This window comes from Ornithorhynchus anatinus, chromosome 18 (assembly GCF_004115215.2).
Source record: "Ornithorhynchus anatinus isolate Pmale09 chromosome 18, mOrnAna1.pri.v4, whole genome shotgun sequence".
Lineage (NCBI taxonomy): Eukaryota > Metazoa > Chordata > Mammalia > Monotremata > Ornithorhynchidae > Ornithorhynchus > Ornithorhynchus anatinus.
In genome coordinates this window covers 3805-21581 of record NC_041745.1, presented here as the reverse complement: position 1 = coordinate 21581, position 17777 = coordinate 3805, and the positions used below count along the sequence as shown (strand labels likewise).

General features: G+C 54.3%; 1 protein-coding gene across 4 annotated transcripts; it reads right to left on the bottom strand.

Moving 5' to 3' along the window:
- Nucleotides 1-171: 171 nt before the first annotated feature.
- On the bottom strand, nt 172-15892 carry BTLA (B and T lymphocyte associated). 4 transcript variants are annotated; one of them, XM_029046658.2, is made up of 6 exons: nt 15383-15892; nt 7033-7341; nt 5020-5052; nt 3853-4001; nt 2613-2647; nt 172-758 (listed from the first exon to the last, which is right to left on the bottom strand). In XM_029046658.2, exons 1-6 carry the CDS (start codon nt 15465-15467, stop codon nt 563-565), a joined length of 807 nt encoding a protein of 268 aa, XP_028902491.1. In that variant the 5' UTR covers nt 15468-15892; the 3' UTR covers nt 172-562. The 4 variants fall into 4 exon arrangements, with proteins under 4 accessions (XP_028902491.1, XP_028902490.1, XP_028902489.1 ...); XM_029046657.2 differs by having other exon boundaries at nt 5020-5055; nt 15383-15891; XM_029046656.2 differs by having other exon boundaries at nt 3853-3987; nt 15383-15891.
- Between the last annotated feature and the right edge of the window lie 1885 nt (nt 15893-17777).

Genomic DNA, 17777 nt, shown 5'->3' with positions numbered 1-17777 from the left:
ACTGCCACCACTGTTTCGTCACCGCCTCCTCTCATTTGAAATTGTGATTCCTGGAGGTGGAGTTCGTTGTGAGACCGGCTGAGGGCCCCACGTGAAAATTTCGCTTCCCCTCCCACCCCCACTCTCCGGGAGCACCTGTTCTCTGCTACTTTCGATCTGTCGGTACAAAAGTTTGGAAGTCAGTCATTTTTATTCTTACTGTTTGCAAAAGGTATCTTCAGTAATTTGCAGCCCTGCCGGCGGGCACCAGAGTCGGGGACAGGGAGGGTGACCGAGAGGGAGCAGGAGCTGCCCCTGAGCCTGCCAGGGCACAGATGGGGTCGCAGCAGGAGCCCGTCCCGGACCGAGTCGTAGGGCCCCTGGGCCCACAGAGATTGTGAATTATCCTGCTGGTCCTGGGGGATTTCGGGGGGCTGGGGGTCTACCAGGAGACAAGGAGGGCAGCCCGTCCTGGCCCACCCTACCCTCATCTAACTCCTCACGCAGATGGCGGTATACTCCGTGAACTCCTCTTTCACCGCAGTCCCTTTCCTTGGGCAGGATCTGCCCTTGGTTGAGTGGTTCAGGGAGGCATAGACGATGGGCAACTGAGTCTCCGAGTTCTGGTTCGAATAGACTGCCTCGGGCCGGGCCGGGCCTTTCCCCCGGGGGTCGTCGTCGTTATCGTAAACGATGGTGGTGGCAGGTGGCGAGGACTGGGATCCGGCTCCGGTGTGGTACAGGGGCCAAACTTCGGCTGGGGTCTGAGGCAGGTCAGGCTGCAAGAGAAGACCAGTTAAGCCCCGATTGGAACGCGGGAAGCACAGCACTGGGTTTAGACAGTTGGCCTCCCTGAGGTGGGGTAAAAACTCCTTCGGCATTCCCCCTCCGGGTCCTGCATGTCAGTGCCCGTGCCCGGGGTGTTCTGTATGATGTCGCATGATACCCCTGAACCTAGAGTGTTTCTCTGGGTCTGGGGGACCCTGACCTGCCCTCTTGGCTCCCGTTTTCACAGGCTCCGTTTCCGGGGGGCGTGAGGGAGGGGGCGGAGGAAGACTGGAAGTTTCCAAACTTTAAATCAACTCCGCCTGCCGAGATTCCACCACCTCCTCTCTGATGACCCGCCCTAAGGCAGTTTCCTCCCTCGCTTACCATCCGAAGCCAGCCTTCCCCGTCCCCTGACTCTCCACTCTCAATCTGAAATGTCGTAGAGGAAACATCTATCTGCCGTATCTGCCAGTGTCTGGAAGCAAGAGTACAAAGCCTGGGATTTACCATCCCCCTTACAGTGTTCTGTCAAGGGACAAAATATCCAATTGCTGGGAAAGGTTTCCCGTAGGCCAGTCCCTTCTTCTGCCCAGGGTTGTCTTCGAGGTCAACAAAGGGATCTGGCCAAAAAGACCCCCAGGAACCCCAGGACCCCAGGTCACATTTGTAAAGCAAAGCCTTTGGCTCCCCAAGATCCAATGTGGCCTACTAAAAAAAAACCACAGGCCTGGGAATCAGAAGGACCTGGGTTCTAATCCCAGCTCTGTTAATTCCTTACTGTATGACCCTGGGCAAGTCACTTAACTTCTCTGTTCCTCAGTTTTATCAACTGTAAAATGGAGATTAAATACGTGTTCTCCCTTCTACTGAGACTGTGAGCCCCATCTGGGACAGGGACCGTGTCCCACTTAATAACTTTTATCCACCCCAGAGTTTAGAATAGTGTTTGACGCGTAACACTTAATGAATGTGATTAAAAATAAAAAAGACACCCGTGATCCTTTCCCATCCACCCATGACTCTCCGGGTGGGTGTCCCGGGCCCGGGGCTCGTCCTCAGGGGGCTGTCATCGCCAGTCACCTACGTTTTCTTCCCCAAAGCTCGATTTCCTTTGGACATGGCCTAGTGTCCTTAGGGACTGAAGCTGGGCCTGGTGGTTCCCCTCTTGACTTCCACTGGCTTTGATCCTCTGGGAACAGTCTGGATCCCCGCCGGTGGCCTCAGAGGAGACATGGAGGCTGAAGGGGTCAGATGTCTTTGGGGAAGGCTCCCACCGGCTGCCGTGGGGGATTTGGTGCCGGAAGTGGCAGTTTCCAACATGAGATGGAAACTGCCCCCTCCCCCTTCCCCGCCCCCGCGGAAGGAGCAAGGGTGAAGTAAGACTGGGGTGCACTGGAGGTGGAAACGCTGACACCTGAGGGGGAGGATGAGCATCAGAACCTCTCCGGAGCCACGCCAGGCTCCTGCTGTCCTGGGGAACCTAACTTCTACAGAAATCCCGACTGGGTGTCCCGGCCCTCCTTGGTTCCCGCCTTGACAGCTTGGGACTCACACTCGGGCAAACTCTGGTGCCGGAGGGCAGCATCCGCCCTCTTCAGCTCTGTGTGTTCCGGTAAACAGACCCCGCCGTCGTGTGCCCAAGCTCTGAGAGATGGATCAATCTAGCATTAAGTGGTTGAAAACGGTGCTGGCCCCAAGGGACTGGGCACTAGACCTGAGGGCGCACTCACTCTCAGGCAAGACTGCTGCCTGTCCAGTCGTTTGGCACTGTGCAAGGCCCAACTCTGCTGCCTTGCCAGAGTTGGCAGGAAAAGGGAAAGTCCTGAAAACATCCATCGGGGTTTCAAATCAGAGAACAAACGTACCAAGTTCCTGGCTGCCGGCGCCCTCTTCTGTTTGGCTGAAAGGAAGGAGACTGTGTCAATACCCTCTCCGAGAGATCTGGGGGTGGTCCCCGTCCCTCAGGGACAAGGACCTGGGCCTCCGCGACCCCTCTTGGAAACCCTCTTCCTGGAGTTTCTTGACTGCTCCCACTTGCCTGGGGCTGATTCCCAAGCTATCCCCTTGCCCCCTCGCCCCGATTACCAGCCCCAAGCCCGGTTCCCCCGAAGAAATAGTGAATGGGAGAGTAGCTTCCAAAAAAGATTTCCAGAGGAATCAGTCGGTGCGCGGCCAATGCTTTAAGCTGGTGGAATACGATCGAAGAGCGTCACCCGGGATCTAAGATATCTTGATTCTTTCTTGCTTCGGCAAAGGTGCCGACTTATCCCGTGCCCCCTGCCAACTCAAGCATCTGGAAGAAGCCTCCCAGAAGGAAGTCATCCCGATCTCCAGGAGGGGAGTGCTGGGTAGGGAATAGAGCACAGTAGAGTCCGGGCCTGGGACTCAGGAGTTCTGGCTCTGACACTCGTCTGCTGTGTGACCTTGAGAAAGTCAATTCATTCAGTTGCATTTATTGAACACTTACTGTGTGCAGAGCACTGTACCAAGCTCTTGGGATGCACAATACAGCAAATAGAGACAATCCCTGCCCACAGTGGGCTCACAGTCTCTGCTCCTCAGTGACCTCATCCGTAAAATGGGGATTGAGACTGTGATCTTCACGTGGGAGAAGGACTGTGTCCAACCTAATTTGTTGTATCCAACCTAGTGCTTAGTACAGTGTCTAGCACATAGTAAGCACTTAAGTACCATTATCATCATTAACATTATCATTAGCAGGGGTGAAAGGACAGAACTTGACTCTGTTCAAAGGCCCCTTGGATAGGCTTGGGGCTGAGGGTGGTGATTGAGGAGTGGCAGGGAAATAGTCCTGGAACTGGATTGGCTCTGGGCAGGGCTACCCTCCCAGAATTCGGTTCGCAATGGGCTGGGGAATCCTCACCGCACTGGATTGACCCTGGGCGGGGTGACACCTTTTTCCCCAGTTTTCTCGCCTTTCCTGCCCACACCCCCAGATAACCGAGACTTCCCCTTTTTTGAGATTCACTTGATAGTGGGTTTGTGGTGTTGGTTTGAGCTCCTTCTGTAACAGAAATGATTCTTCATGGGCCTGAAGGGTGCCAAGTGGGTGAGGACCCAGGGGCAGTCTTGAGCGGGGCTTACCTCGGTGCCGCCACAGGCAGTAGGAGAGGCTGGAACAGATGATGATGAAGGTACAGGCAGCCGCGACGGAGGCCAGGATGGGGAGGAGCCAGGAACTAGCCACCGGGGTCTTGGGTCTTGAGGTACCAGTGAAATCTGCAAAGCCAGGGCTTGTGAGGATGGGGTGAGCAGGGAAACACTCCTTTTGAGTTCAGACCGAAGCAGCCACTTTGGCCCAGCCTCACTAACTGACTCACTGGCCCAACCCCACCGCGAACTGTCTGGGTGAGACCCAGCTATAAGCCTTTTCAGACTTTGCTCAGAATGTGGTGGTAGCCCCATCCCGGGATCCTCAACGTTCACCCAAATGGTCTGCTCTCCTCCCTCTTCTCCAGCACTCAGAGGCCCCCGCGCCGCGGTCCCTGTGCTCTTGCTCAGCCGGAATGTGAGAGGGTGCGGCTGGCGCAGCCGACCCGGGGCCTGCTCTGTGCGGCGAGGGCAGGGTGGGTGGCGTGGGGTAGGAAGCTTACTCAGGGTGGACCCCGCAATGTCTCCCTCCGAGGAAGCTCTTTCTGGCTCGACCTTAGGGGGGCTGGGGCCCTGCCAGCAACTTGGCATTGCTGGTGAGGGGGCCTGCTCTTCTGGGCAAAGGTGGTGAGAAGGGCCGTGTTGCGTGGCAGAGGTGGTGAGGTGGGCTGTCCCGCTGGACAGAGATGGTGAGGCGGTCCGCTCCGCTGGGAAGAGGCGGTGAGGCAGACCGCCTTGCAGGGCAGAGGTGGTGAGGTGGGTCACCCCGCTACGGGGAGTAGGTGAGGTGGGCTACCTCAATGGTCAGAGTAGGCCGGGGCTGAAGTAGAAGTGGGCGGGAGAAGATAAATCGAGGTTTCGCCCCAGCCACACCAAACACCGAGTGGTCTGAAAATAGCTGGTGTTCAGCTCAAAGGATTCATTCACCAGATAGGAAGGAAAGAGATTTGTTGTTTTTAAAGACCACCCTCTCTCCCCCTCCCCGCCATGACACCCACTTCCTGGGGACGGTTTGGGCTCCAGCTTTCACGAGGAGCCTCTGGTGGGGGAGCCTGTAGCCTGAAAGGGGAACTGGCGATGAGGTCAAAGCAGATTTCGGTTTTTTCGCCTTTCCTGCCCACACCCCCAGATAACTGAGGCTTCCTTTTTTTCGAGACTTACTTGATGGTGGGTTTGTGGTGTTGATCTGAGCTCCTTCTGGAACAGAAAACGAAAATGCAGAAATGAAAACGAGAAGGACGTGCTTGGATTCTACGCGAGTCAGTGGTGAATTGACCGCCAGCCGGACGCAGAGCAGACCGAATCGAGAGCAGGGATTTCTATAAGTGGAATGAAGGGTCACTCTGGCTCCATGGACCCAGGAAGTCCTTGGGTGACCCCTGAAGACCTTGTGGTTACCCCTGGAGATCTTGTGGCCCAATACCACCAGACCCAAGGCTGGGAGATGAATGAATGAATACATAAATATGAGATGACATCAGGGCAAGGCCGGTCGGGGTGGGGAGGTCGCCACAGGACAGGAAAGTCACACCTGAACTTTACACCTGGTAACTGCTCAACTGGGAGAATGAGTTTCCTGAATGTTGGGTGTCGACCGAGCTCAGATGAAGTCTCAGCCATAGATCGACTTTTGAGGGGTCATTCATTTATTCTGTAGTATTTTTCAAGCACTTTCTGGGTGCAGACCTCTACTGTGTTGTTGCCTGTGAGAAGGGTGCCGTGCAGGTTGTCTAACAGGATCTGGGTGTTATGCTAAGCACTGGGGCCTGAAGCTGCAGGGTGAGGGGAAAGGTGAAACGCAGAACTGCTATGGTCTGGGATAGAGCCAACAGGTGGGTCAGTAAAGCTAGATTCCCAGTTCCCTCTGCCTTCAGGCCCCAGCTCCTAAGCAGCGTGGCTCAGTGGAAAGAGCACGGGCTTTGGAGTCAGAGGTCATGTGTTCGAATCCCAGCTCTGCCACTTGTCAGCTGTGTGACTGTGGGCAAGTCACTTAACTTCTCTGTGCCTCCGTGACCTCATCTGTAAAATGGGGATTAAGACTGTGAGCCCCACGTGGGACATCCTGATTCCCCTGTGTCTACCCCAGCGCTTAGAACAGTGCTCGGCACATAGTAAGCGCTTAACAAATACCAACATTATTATTATTATTATCCCCATGCCCCTCTGTATCCAAATCCCCCAAATTCTGAAGATCCTTGAGACCCATAAATTGAGGGTCACTGAGGCCCATGGGCTGAGGATGACTGAGGCCCACAAAATGAGGATGCCTGAGATCCCGGGGCTGAGGATAATAATAAAGATGACGGTATTTGTTAAGCGCTTCCTATGTGCCAAACACTGTTCTAAGCGCTGGGATGGATACAGGGTAATCGGGTCATCCCATGTGGGGCTCACAGTCTTAATCCCCCTTTTACAGATGAGGTAACTGAGGCAAAGAGAAGTGAAGTGACTTGCCCAGGCACACAACTGTCAAGGGACAGGGGCAGGATTAGAACCCATGACCTCCGACTCCCAAGCCCGGGCTCTTTCCACTAAGCCATGTTGCCAGGGATCGAGGATCTCTGTGTTCCAAGGGCTGAAGGTTACTGAGGCCCAGGGATTGAGGATCCCTGAGGTCCAGGGATTTAAGATCGCTGTCCTAATGTGGGACAAGGACTCTGTCCAACCTGATTGTCTCGTTTTTACCTCAGAGTTTAGTAGGGTGCTGACCACGTAGTAAGCACTTAACAAATACCACTATCATTATCATTTTCATTACCACTATTATTATCATTTTCATTATTATTAATGTTTTAGCTCCTATCCTGCGATCATTCTGTCAGTGTTTGAAGCTCTCCCTAAGCCACTGAGTTGCTGGGTCCATTGGCTAACTGAAATCGAAGTGCTGGAGGGGATGCGTGGGTGACCTGCAGCTGTGGTCGACAGATAGGGCCGGCCTTAAAAAGGAGGCCCCAAATATCCCAGTGACTCCCGGGACAGACACTGCAGCAGAGCAAAGTCTCGAGGTAACTCTCAAACATCTGACTCTTTCTTCCCTCCCTCCGGGTCCTGTCCCTCCAGGTCCTTCCCTGCCTCCACGCAGAGTGGATGGAAGAAGCCGAAAGCCTCAGCAGTGAAGCCGCTGAACCGGTGTTCCCAGAGAAAAGTGTGCTGGGGCTCGCGCCAGGTACTCACCTTTCACAATAATGGTCACTTGGTGGCTTCTAATTGTCTTCTTGCTAAAATTAGCCTCACAGATATATAACCCAGTGTCGTTCACCCATGCAGGTTGAAAGTACAAATTCAATTCTAAAGTGTTATTTTTTTCTGTCGTATTCTGCAGCATATTTTGCAGACGAAAGCAGTGCGAGTGATAGAGTACGCACCAGCTCACGGTAGGTCGGACCGCACAATAAATCACGGGACATTTGAGGATAAAAGATTCTCCTGACCAGAGAGTGTGGTTGGAATCTCTCTTGATTCGAACTTCTTCAGAGCATGGATCTGAAAGAGGAAGACAACTCCAGTCAGACGACCACCAGGAATTTCAAGGAGATTCAGTCCCTTAGGGTATAAGCTCCTTGAAATGGGAATATGTGTCTTGATGCTGGGGTACCCTTCCAAGTACTCAGTACAGTGCTCTGCCCTCTGTACATGGATGGGTTGGTTGATCGGCACTCCACCCACCCACAGCCCTGAGGAGCTGAGTCTTGTTTTCCGGGACCCCACCCCCTGGCCCCACCTGACTGAAACAGATCACCCACGGAAAGTTTTTCCAACTCTAAAGTTCAGGTAAAGCCCATTTCCTGTGCTCTGTCCCCGGCCGTGAGGCTCAGCTACTCTCCTCCCTCCTTGTTATAGTGGAGCTGGTCTAGCGGACGCACAATGGAACAGAGCTTCTGGCTCTGCCCCGATTAGCTTCTTTCCATGGCCCGCCCCAGGGTCCTGGAGTTGCCTTCCACATTCGGGGTCCTGGAGATGCCCCCTTCCAGGGGAGTCTGGAGATGCTCCCCTCCCTGGTGCATTCTGGAGGTGCCTACTCCCTGGGGGGTTCTGGAGATGTCTCCCCACCGGGGGGGTGCCTGTCTGGGAATTACTCCCACCCAGAGATTTTAGAGATGGTCCTGCTTAAAAAGATCCCACTGTCCAGGAGATTTTGATTAGATTTTGATTACTCTACTTCTGGCTCAGGAGGTTTCAAGATAAGTCATCTAGAAATACTTTGCAGCTCTTGGATGTTGCTGGGGCAAAAGGGAAGAGTAGAAGAAAGGGTTAAATAGGCACATGGGGAGAAAGAGACCTCTTCGGTCCTGCTTGGGGAAATGAAACAAACTCCCCAGTGGCTGGAGAAGGGCGTCACTGTGGGCAATTACCACCTGCAGAAGTGATAGACTCCACAGATGAGTGGATTTTAGCAAGATCCCATTCAATTTAGAACCAGTGGCCAGTTAAGAACTGGGGTAGATTGGCAATATAATCCAGACTTTGATTGCAAAATTTGGTTGCCATCTAGATTTTGGATGGAAGTCTTCATTTTAATGCAGGATTTGGATTGGAAGTTTCCATTTGTCAGGTATAGTATCTGGAGGCTTGGTGGGTATTGGGTTCTACTGGGGAGCCCAAGAGAAGCTGCTTGAAATTTCTCACTGCCACTTCCCAGCCCTCACAAGAGTGTTTATCTCTTTCTTGCTCCCAGAAGGGAGGCACCTGGAGAGACATGTCACCGTTTGGGGAAGGGGAGAGACGGGCGGGAATTCCCGGCCCACCAGCGTGTCCGGTCCCGATAGGACCAGTTAGCTGAGCTTCGACCTCTCGGCTGGGTTTTCTTAAAAGTTACAGGATGTAGCAGCCTCTTCTCTGGGCAGTTCCGGGGGCTTTGGTTGAGTCATTCCTGACTGGGGGAGTCGGCGGGGGGTGGCCGTGAAGGGTAGGAGCCTGCGGGTCATCCCCCGTGGGTCTCGGTGGCTCCACCTGGGGAAAGCACTGACTGTACAAGTGCTGGCAAGCCTGGCAAATGGGACCCAGGGCTGGTGAGTGTGGCCCGGGGCTAGCGAACGGGGCCTGGGGTCTGCAAGTGGAACCTATGGCTGGGGAGTGGGGCCCAGGGCTAGAGAGTGGGGCCCAGGGTTCGAAGCAGCTGTGGGGTTGGGTTAGAGCAATGTACCTGTGTGAGGGGGCCTGAAGCCTTGGGCCCTGTCTTTCTTTTAATTTTAAATAGTATTTGTCGAGTGCTATGGGCCAGGCACTATATTAACGTCTATATTAAGCTTAGGCACAGTCCCTGTCCCACATGGAGCTCCCAGTTTAAATCTCCATTTTACTGATGAGGTACCTTGAGACACAGAGAAGTGAAGTGACCTGCCTGAGGTCACAGAGCAGACATGCGGAGGAGCCAGGATTAGAACCCAGGTCTCTCTGGCTCCCAGGCCCAGGCTCTATCCACTAGACCATACTGCTTCTGTCCTGTGGGGCCTGAGGCCAGGTCCCTGTCCCTTGGGGCTCACAGTGGGCATTGCTAGGAAACGGGAGGGGGCAGGTGCCCAGAGAGCGGCCCTCTGAGGTCCAATTTTGACCCTCCAGGTCACTCATCGTCTGTTCCCTTTAGTGAGAGAATTGCTTCCCCATTTGAGAAATCGGAGTTGGAGTCCAAGGCCCCCAGCTGGAGGATGGGGTGAGGCCAGAGAATGGGAAGTGGAGAAGAGCCCCAACCGGCTTCAGGGAATCGGGAATGACCAGCAGCGGAAGTAGTGGGAGTGAGGGGTAGGGTGCCTGGTTCTTTGAGTGCCTGGTTGTGGGAATCCGAGGTGGTGTCAGAACAAGCTGAGCTGGCTCAGGAGCTGCACGAAGCAGGCGGAACCCACTCCCTGTTTAGTAGTTTAGCCCTAAAAAGTACATTTCCTGGAATTTGCAAGAGCTGCTTTGCTTTTTCAGGGGACAGATAGCATGGTGCCACAGGGGGTGGTTTTACGCCCCGCAGACTGGCCAGAGAAGCAACATCCCCAAATCGATATGAAACATCTCCCAGAGCCCAGCCATTGAAAACTGGCACGGAACCCTGCTCAGGGAGGGAATCTATATCTTCAGGGGTACGACTGGTGTCTGGCAGCAAGGGGAAGAATCCTAAAGAAAGGTGTACACACTCGCAGGTGTACGTCCAGACGGTATGCGTGCCTTGTGCATGCGCGCACGCACACACACACACACTCACACACATGTAAACACGCACGCCAACAGGCATCCTTAAGCATGCTGGAACACACAGCTACAAACACGCTCACACACCAGCTGTCTACCCACATGCTGGTATATTGGTCAATTATTCAACTCCATTCATTGAGTGCTCATTGTGTGCAGAACACTGTACTAAGCTCTTGGGAGAGTAAAATATAAACAGACACATTCCCTGCCCACAAAGAGACAAGTGCTAGTGTACATTCCTGAATATACAAGCGACATGAAAGTGTTGAAGTGGCAGCAGGGAAAGAGAATGGAGAGATGAGAGATTAATCAGAGAGTTCCCCTTGTTCCAACAAAGAAAAGCAGCATGACCTAGTGGAAAGAGCATGGGCCTGAGAGTCAGGGGATCTGGGTTCTAATCTTGGCAGCACAATTTTTCTGCTGTGTGATCTTGGACAAGTCATCGCACTTTTCTGTGCCTCAGTTACCTTATCTGCAAAAGGGGGATTAAGACCGAGGGCCCCATGAGGGACGTGGACTGTGTCCAACCCGATGACCTGATATCTGAGGCAGAATTTAGTCTGGCACATATTAAATGTTTAAGAAATGCCATTAAAAAAAACTAAACCGAATCCAAAAGAAACCTGAAGCCCCTCTAAGCTATGCTCAGCATCTGACTACAATGGTCCCGCCCCATGTCGGCACCCAGAGAGCAGAGGGGTCTGGCCCCTGGCTCAGTCGCTCTCTGACCTGTAACATGTCCCTACCTGACAGAGGAAGGGGCAGAGGCCCCTCCCCCTCCGGGTGGTCTACCAGTAGGCCCAGGCGGCACACACTCACACCTCCCGTCCTCCATCGGCTCTTCCCCGTAATAATAATGTTGGTATTTGTTAAGCGCTTACTATGTGCAGAACACTGTTCTAAGCGCTGGGGTAGAGACAGGGTCATCAGGTTGTCCCACGTGAGGCTCACAGTCTTAATCCCCATTTTATAGATGAGGTCACTGAGGCACAGAGAAGTTAAGTGACTTGCCCACAGTCAAACAGCTGACAAGTGGCAGAGCTGAGATTCAAACCCATGGCCTCTGACTCCCAAGCCCAGGCTCTTTCCATTGAGCCACGTTGGCATACCCCTCGCTGGTCACTCCGACGGGTGCAAGTGGGAGAATCTGGGCAACTGAATGCAGGGATGGATGCCAGTCTTGCTGCAGATAAAGATCTTCTCCGTCTATGGCCACACCCCCTTTGACCTCAGTTTGCCTATCACGACCGGCTAGGCAGGGGAGAGCGAGTCTCTGGTCCCTAAACTCGTACCCTGCGGACTGGGCGTGGGGCCCGCTTTAACGGTGTGGCGGCACCCTCCTGGGCAGCGTCTATGCCAGGGAGCGGAGGGGCGCCGAGGGGAGCCCGAGCCTGAGACACCCGGGTGGGCCGAAAGACTTCACTCTCGTTGGACCGAGAAATGAGCCACTGTGGGAGATTGGGGTCCAGACCATATTCCCTCCCTCTTGGGATTGTGGCCCTTGCCCCGTGATCGATAAATCAATCAGTAAACCATTCGATCGCTGTCAACTCTATCTCGGGCCCAGGGTTCCCCACCCGAGGGGGCCCGGTGCCTACAAACGCCGGCCGGCCGTTGTCGGAAAGGCTCGGGGCCAGGGCTAGGACTTTGGTTTCCTTTCTAGTGAAAACAACTCTGCAACCAAGATCACTCGACAGATCTCCTCCGTGCCTGTGTGGAGGCTGGGTGGCGGCTGCAGGAGAGGCAGGAAACAGGCAGAACATTAAAGAAAAGTGGTTTCGGAGCACAGCGAAATGGGTTTTCAGTGCTACATCCGTGTCTTTGCGTGCCCACGCTCAGATCGGCGCCAGCACGAACCATTCCTTCGCCCTTCGATTCTCCCTTCCCGCCGGCCTTTGGAACCCTCGTGGGGGCGGTGGGGAGGGGTCCCGCGCCTGGAAGGAATCTAACCCCCCATCTTCCCGGGGTGACACCCGCTCTGCCTTTTCTCAGGATGCACGCCGAGGTGACGTCGTGACAGTCCTGCCCTTGGGGCTCAACGGGTCAGAATCCAGCTTCCGGGCCCGCCGGATCCCTCCCCTCTAGACCCGGGCCGAGCTTCCTGGGGCTGAGGAAGGGAGGGAGATGGGCCCGGGGCAGGGCCGCGGACGTGGCTCCCCCAGACCCTTGGGCAGCTCGGGTCCCGGGTGAGAGGTCCGGAGGGGGAGCGGTTTGGGGAGTGAGAGTGATCTGTAGGTCAGACTCGCTGCCACCCTCTGTGTCTTGACTTCTTATAGTGCTTTGGAAAGTCAGCCCCTGCCACCTCCTTCCTCTCTGGGTGCCCTTTGGCCACCTCTCCTTGGGCTCATTTGAATGGCTGCAGGGGTCTTTCTCAGCAGACTGGCCGGGGGTCCTGCACTTTTGTGTGAGAGCTCTCTGAGCAAGTAGAGCCCTAGGTAGTTTGTGAGTTCAGGCGAGTGTCCTGTCTGCTTGCTGTGAACAAAGAGGATAACTCTTTGGATGCTTTCTTTTTGCTCTGAAAGAGGCATATTGGCTATCTGCATGGATCAGATTCACTGAATTATTACTTAACTCTCCACTTCACTTTGGCAGCGTAAGCATCACCAAATCTACGAGTGAGTTCAGTGTTGCTTCTGTGTGTGGTCACCAGGCACCCAGAAATGGTTCTGTGTGTTCCCACCGGAAGCCCGGAGATGGCCCCACGTGGAACCGCAGGAGCCCAGAAACCGGTCCGTGCGTACCCACTGGAAGCCCAGAAACGGACCCAAGGGAGTGCGCTGGGACCCAGAAATGGGTTTGTGTGTGCCCGCTGCAAGCCCAGAGATGGCCCCCTGTTGGCTCCCCAGGAATCCAGAGACAGATCCGTGCCAGGAAGGCACGTCGCTCCTCCGCTGGACACCGAGGAGGCTGACGGACTCCAGGTCTGGATATCCAGTCTTTACCAAGAGAACTATCGCAGCCCCAGCCGAGCCTAGCCGGGTCAGCACAAGGGCAGGAAGTAGGAGGTGAAGGCCGGCAGGGTGAAGTCTGGACACTCTCGTTTCAGGAGACCCGTGGTGGGAACTGGCTGACCTGCCTCGGTGGGAAACTTGTTCTACTCATGACACGGTAAGACCCTCTCATGTCCAAGAAAACACACAGGTGCCAAGAGCAGCTCTGTGCACCATGAGGGCACCCTGGGGTTATACCATACCATAAGGACACTGGGCACACTGGGGCTATAAGGAAAACACCCTGAGAGCAACAATGAGCTTTGGGGACCTGCCGAGAGCAACCCTTGGAGTCACATCGGGGGCCCCCTTGGGTGCCCATTTTGGTATGCGGGACCACGGGCACCCCGAAGGCCCTCAGTAAATGCCGACGGGGGAGTGAAGTCTGGAACTGTGGTAGCTCAAAGCCACTGTACTTAAGGCTCTGGGAGCTGCCCAGCTGGTTTCCATTGTTGCAGGGGTAAAGGGAAAGCCAAGGGGGTAGGAGATTGTATAAGAATGCCTGAACTTTAAATGGATCTCAGATGCAGAAGGGCAACAGGAATGGGCATCAAACTTCTGCCAGATCACTGGGCGTGGCTCAGTGGAAAGAGCACAGGCTTCGGAGTCAGAGGTCATGGGTTCGAATACCGGCTCTGCCACTTGTCAGCTGTGTGACTGTGGGCAAGTCACTTAACTTCTCTGTGCCTCAGTTACCTCATCTGTAAAATGGGGATTAAGACTGTGAGCCTCACGTGGAACAACCTCATTACTCTGTATCTACTCCAGCGCTTAGAACAGTGCTCTGCACATAGTAAGCGCTTAATAAATACTAACATTATTGAATAAATAACTTCCTAGCTCCTTCTAAGACCGGACCCTGGGACTCTCAGATGCCCCTTCTGAAGCTTGGGAAATCCTGTGTTGGAACATGAAGGGGTCGCGATTGCTCCCCGACCACTGCCCCCTTGCTATCTGCCCACCTCCTCCGCCATTCCTCGGAAAGTGGGCCCCAAAGCCATGCCCGACCACAAAACGTTCCCAATGGAGAAGGGATAATGAAGTCCCGCATATATTCCCTGGCCCACAGCTGTACTCTCCCAAGGGTCCGGGGCAGCACTTTGAGCACAGCAGTCTTCCCTCAGTCGTCACCATGAATTCATGGTCACTTATTTCTTGGGGCTCTAAGACTCTGGGTGTGGCCGAATGCTAGTAGAGGAAGGGAAAGCGGTGCTTGGTCCACAGATCTAGTGGCCGGGAACCTTGGTCTGGCCCTCACTGTCCTACTGTGTAATCGGGGAAAGCCGCTGACCTCTCTGCGCTCCGGTTTGCCCCGGACATCAAAAAATGAACAGAGAAGTGTAGATTTTCTGGCCTGAGCTTGGCTGGGCTGAGCGAGGGAAAGTGCTCAGTGACACTGCCTAGAGGATGGAAGTGGGGCTTCTGGGCGACACTGACGCTGGTGGCCACTTTCTCTCCTGTACTGTTTCCCCTGCCTAAAGGTCTGCTCTCCTGCTGTGACTTTTGACCTGTGCTGAGCTCCTGCTGGCTGTTTTTCAGCTCTCCTTGTTCTCGGAGCCCTTAGCTGGAGTTCCCCTGCTCTCCTACTGAAACTTCCCAACACACTTCTTCTTCGAGTAGGTCTGGGACCCGGTGCCCTGGGGAATCCCCGTTCAGCTTTAGAGCTCTCCTTAGGCTCCCAAATGGTCCCAGATGGCCTCCTTCCTGTGCCTGCTGCAAAGAGAAGGCCAAAGGAAGGTGTGATGTTGACAACTGTCGAGAAGGAACTATTCTGGTTGAGCTGCACAGGGCCCTGTGTCTCAGTCACCCTATCCCCTGGTCCAGTTTAGTCCTCAGTCACTGCCTCCCCATTCAGTGTAGCGGGGAGAGGAGGTTCTACCCTGGGGACTCGGAATAGAGAGGAGTCAGCCTGGTGAAAATTGCCTGGAACAGCTTCACAGATGGCCCCCTGCAGATGGCCCAGGCTCCCAGTCTTGGCCACCCGGCACCCACCCCGAGCGGGAGGCCGGGCTGGGGCCCCACGGAAGAAGACCGGGCTCTCCCTCCCCGGTGAAACCCTGGCTCAAGAAGCCCTGGTAACCAGGAGCCGCTGGAATTGAGCCCACGGGCTTTCTGCCCAGCTGGAGCCCCGAGGAGGCGGCTCCCCGAGAGAGACTGCATAAACCCATCTCTGCCTCCGTGGCATTTCCTCTGACTTTTATTCTGTCACCTACCACGGGGAATCCATTTCCCCCTCTTCGGGCTCATCTACCAGGCAGGCGGCCCTCCACTGCCACACGGCTCCACTGGTGAGACCGGCCCCCCTTCCCTCTCAGCAAGAGGTGAGGCAGAGCTGCCAAACCAGTGCTGGGCCTTACCTGACTGAGAGGAGACCAGGGCCAGGGCCACGAGGATGTGAAGGAGGAGGAGAAGGAGGTGCGGCAGAAGCTCCCTGGTTGGCATGGCTGACCGGCCCTCCGCGGCCCTCAGGGCCTGGGCATTTCTGGACTGGCAGTCGGGGCCGTCACATCATCCTCGGGTTTCACAGGGATGGGCCGGAGGCTGGCCTCCCGTTGAGACAACAGAGGCAAGAGTGCAGCATGGCGGGCGGGAACACAGGAGGAAAGGCTGGCTGGCCCGTCTCGGTCTTGGTTTCAGCAGCCCGTGAGACAGATTACCTGCCGATTCCACTGTGGTTTCAAGTACTTCTTGAAGCCTGTGCCCTCTCAAGAGTGTCACAACACCTCTGCCTCCCGCTCCTCTGTCTCCAGCTCCTCTGCCGGTCTACCTCCCCCTGAGGCTCCTTCCCCTTTATCGCCCTCTCTGCTCTGCCCTGAGGTTTTCTGCAAAGATAGTGAAACCCAGCAATCGAGTTCAAAAGGAAGCATTGCATTTAGTTTGAGTTTTTAATCATACGAGGTCAGGAAATTCACTGAGAAGAGACTTATGAGCACTGGCTCTAGCCAGCCTTTCTGTAACTGGGGAGATTTTCCACTCCTAACCCTCCCCCTTATATTCTACAATCAATCTAAAGAATTTCCTGAGTGACACAGAACTTTGTGCTAAGCCCCTGAGAAACTCTCATTCGCTCTTCATTCCTGTCCCATCCTGGTGGTGATTTGGGGATCCCCCTGGGTTGGGCTTTTTTCTCTCCTTTCCTGTCTCATCCGGGAGGTGATTTAGGGCTGCTATCTCCTTTCCTGCCTTATCCGGGAGGTGACTTAGGGCTGCTATCTCCTTTCTTGTCCTATGTCGGACTGGGCCGCTCTCTCCATTCCTGGAAGTGATTTGGGGGACCCCTGGGTCAGGCTGGGCTCTTATTATTGTAACGGTCTTTATTAAGTGTTTCCAATGTACTCCAGAACACAATGTGCCGAAGCTCTGTGTTGGAATAGATACAGATGAGCAGATCAGACACAGGTCCTGTCGCACAGGGGGTTCAGCCTCTAAGATGGAGAGAGACCGGGGAGCTTATCCCCCTTTTATGGATGAGAAAAGTGAGTCCATCAAGGTTCTTTGACTAGCCCAAGGTTACACGGCAGGCATGTTGGGGAGCGGGGACTTGAGTCCATATCTTCTGACATCCAGGCCCATGTTTTTTCCACTAGGCCACCTGGCCTCAAAAATGCAGATTAGATACCCATTGTGCCTCTTCCTTGGACTGTGAGCCCCAGATGGGACAGGGATTGTGTCTGACCTGATTAATTTGATTCTACCCCAGCACTTGGAAGAGTGCTTGACCCAGAGTAGGCACTGAAATACCATAATGTTAGTAACGTTAATAATTAACAAACAACCCGGCATTATGGATAGAGTATGGGCCTGGGAGGATTCTAATCCTGGCTCCAACAATTGCCTGCTGTGTGACCTTGGGCAAGTCACTTCACTTCTCCGGGCCTCAGTTCTCTCATCTGTAAAGTGGGGGTTAAGCCCGAGAATCCTGTGTGGGACAGGGACCGTGACCAACCTGATTATCTTGTATCTATCCCAGGGCTTGGCACACAGTAAGTGCTTAACGAATACGACAGTCGTTATCGTTACTATTAGCAGTTAACAAATATAATAATAATGGCATTTGTTAAGCGCTTACTACATGCAAAGCACCGTTCTAAGCCCTGGGGAGGATACCAGGTGATCGGGTTGTCCCACGTGGGGCTCACAGTCTTAATGCCCATGTTACAGATGAGGTAACTGAGGCACAGAGAAGTTAAGCGACTCGCCCAAAGTCACACAGCTGACAAGCGGCGGAGCCGGGATTAGAACCCATGACCTCTGACTCCCTAGCCCGGGCTCTTTCCACTGAGCCCCGCTGCTTCTCCATATCATGATCTCATAAAACAACCCCCAGGTCTCCCTCCCAGATTGTGAGCCCTAAGTGGAACAGAGACTGTGTTCAACGGCATCAAATCGCATCCAGCACAGCACTCGGTACAGTGCTTGACACATACTAGAGAAGCAGCGTGGCTCAGCGGAAAGAGGGAGTCAGAGGTCTTGAGTTCGAAACCCGGCTCTGCCACTTGTCAGTGGTGTGACTCTGGGCAAGTCACTTCACTTCTCTGTGCCTCAGTGACCTCATCTGTAAAATGGGGATTAACTGTGAGCCTCAGGTGGGACAACCCGATTACCCTGTATCTCCCCCAGCGATTAGAACAGTGCTCGGCACATAGTAAGCGCTTAACAAATACCAACATTATTATACTCAGCGCTTAGCAAATACCATAGTTAATCATTCTAGTGAGGACGAGCTGGGACTTTACCGCCATCTGGTGGATC

Excerpts from the sequence above, each read along its gene's own strand:
- BTLA (XM_007664453.2), bottom strand. The coding sequence starts at position 15,467 with ATGCCAACCAGGGAGCTTCTGCCGCACCTCCTTCTCCTCCTCCTTCAC. Across the intron at positions 7,342-15,382 it reads CCTGGTCTCCTCTCAGTCAG|ATCCATGCTCTGAAGAAGTT; the intron begins GTAAGGCCCAGC and ends TTCCTCTTTCAG. Across the intron at positions 759-2,612 it reads CGCCGGCAGCCAGGAACTTG|CCTGACCTGCCTCAGACCCC; the intron begins GTACGTTTGTTC and ends CTTCTCTTGCAG.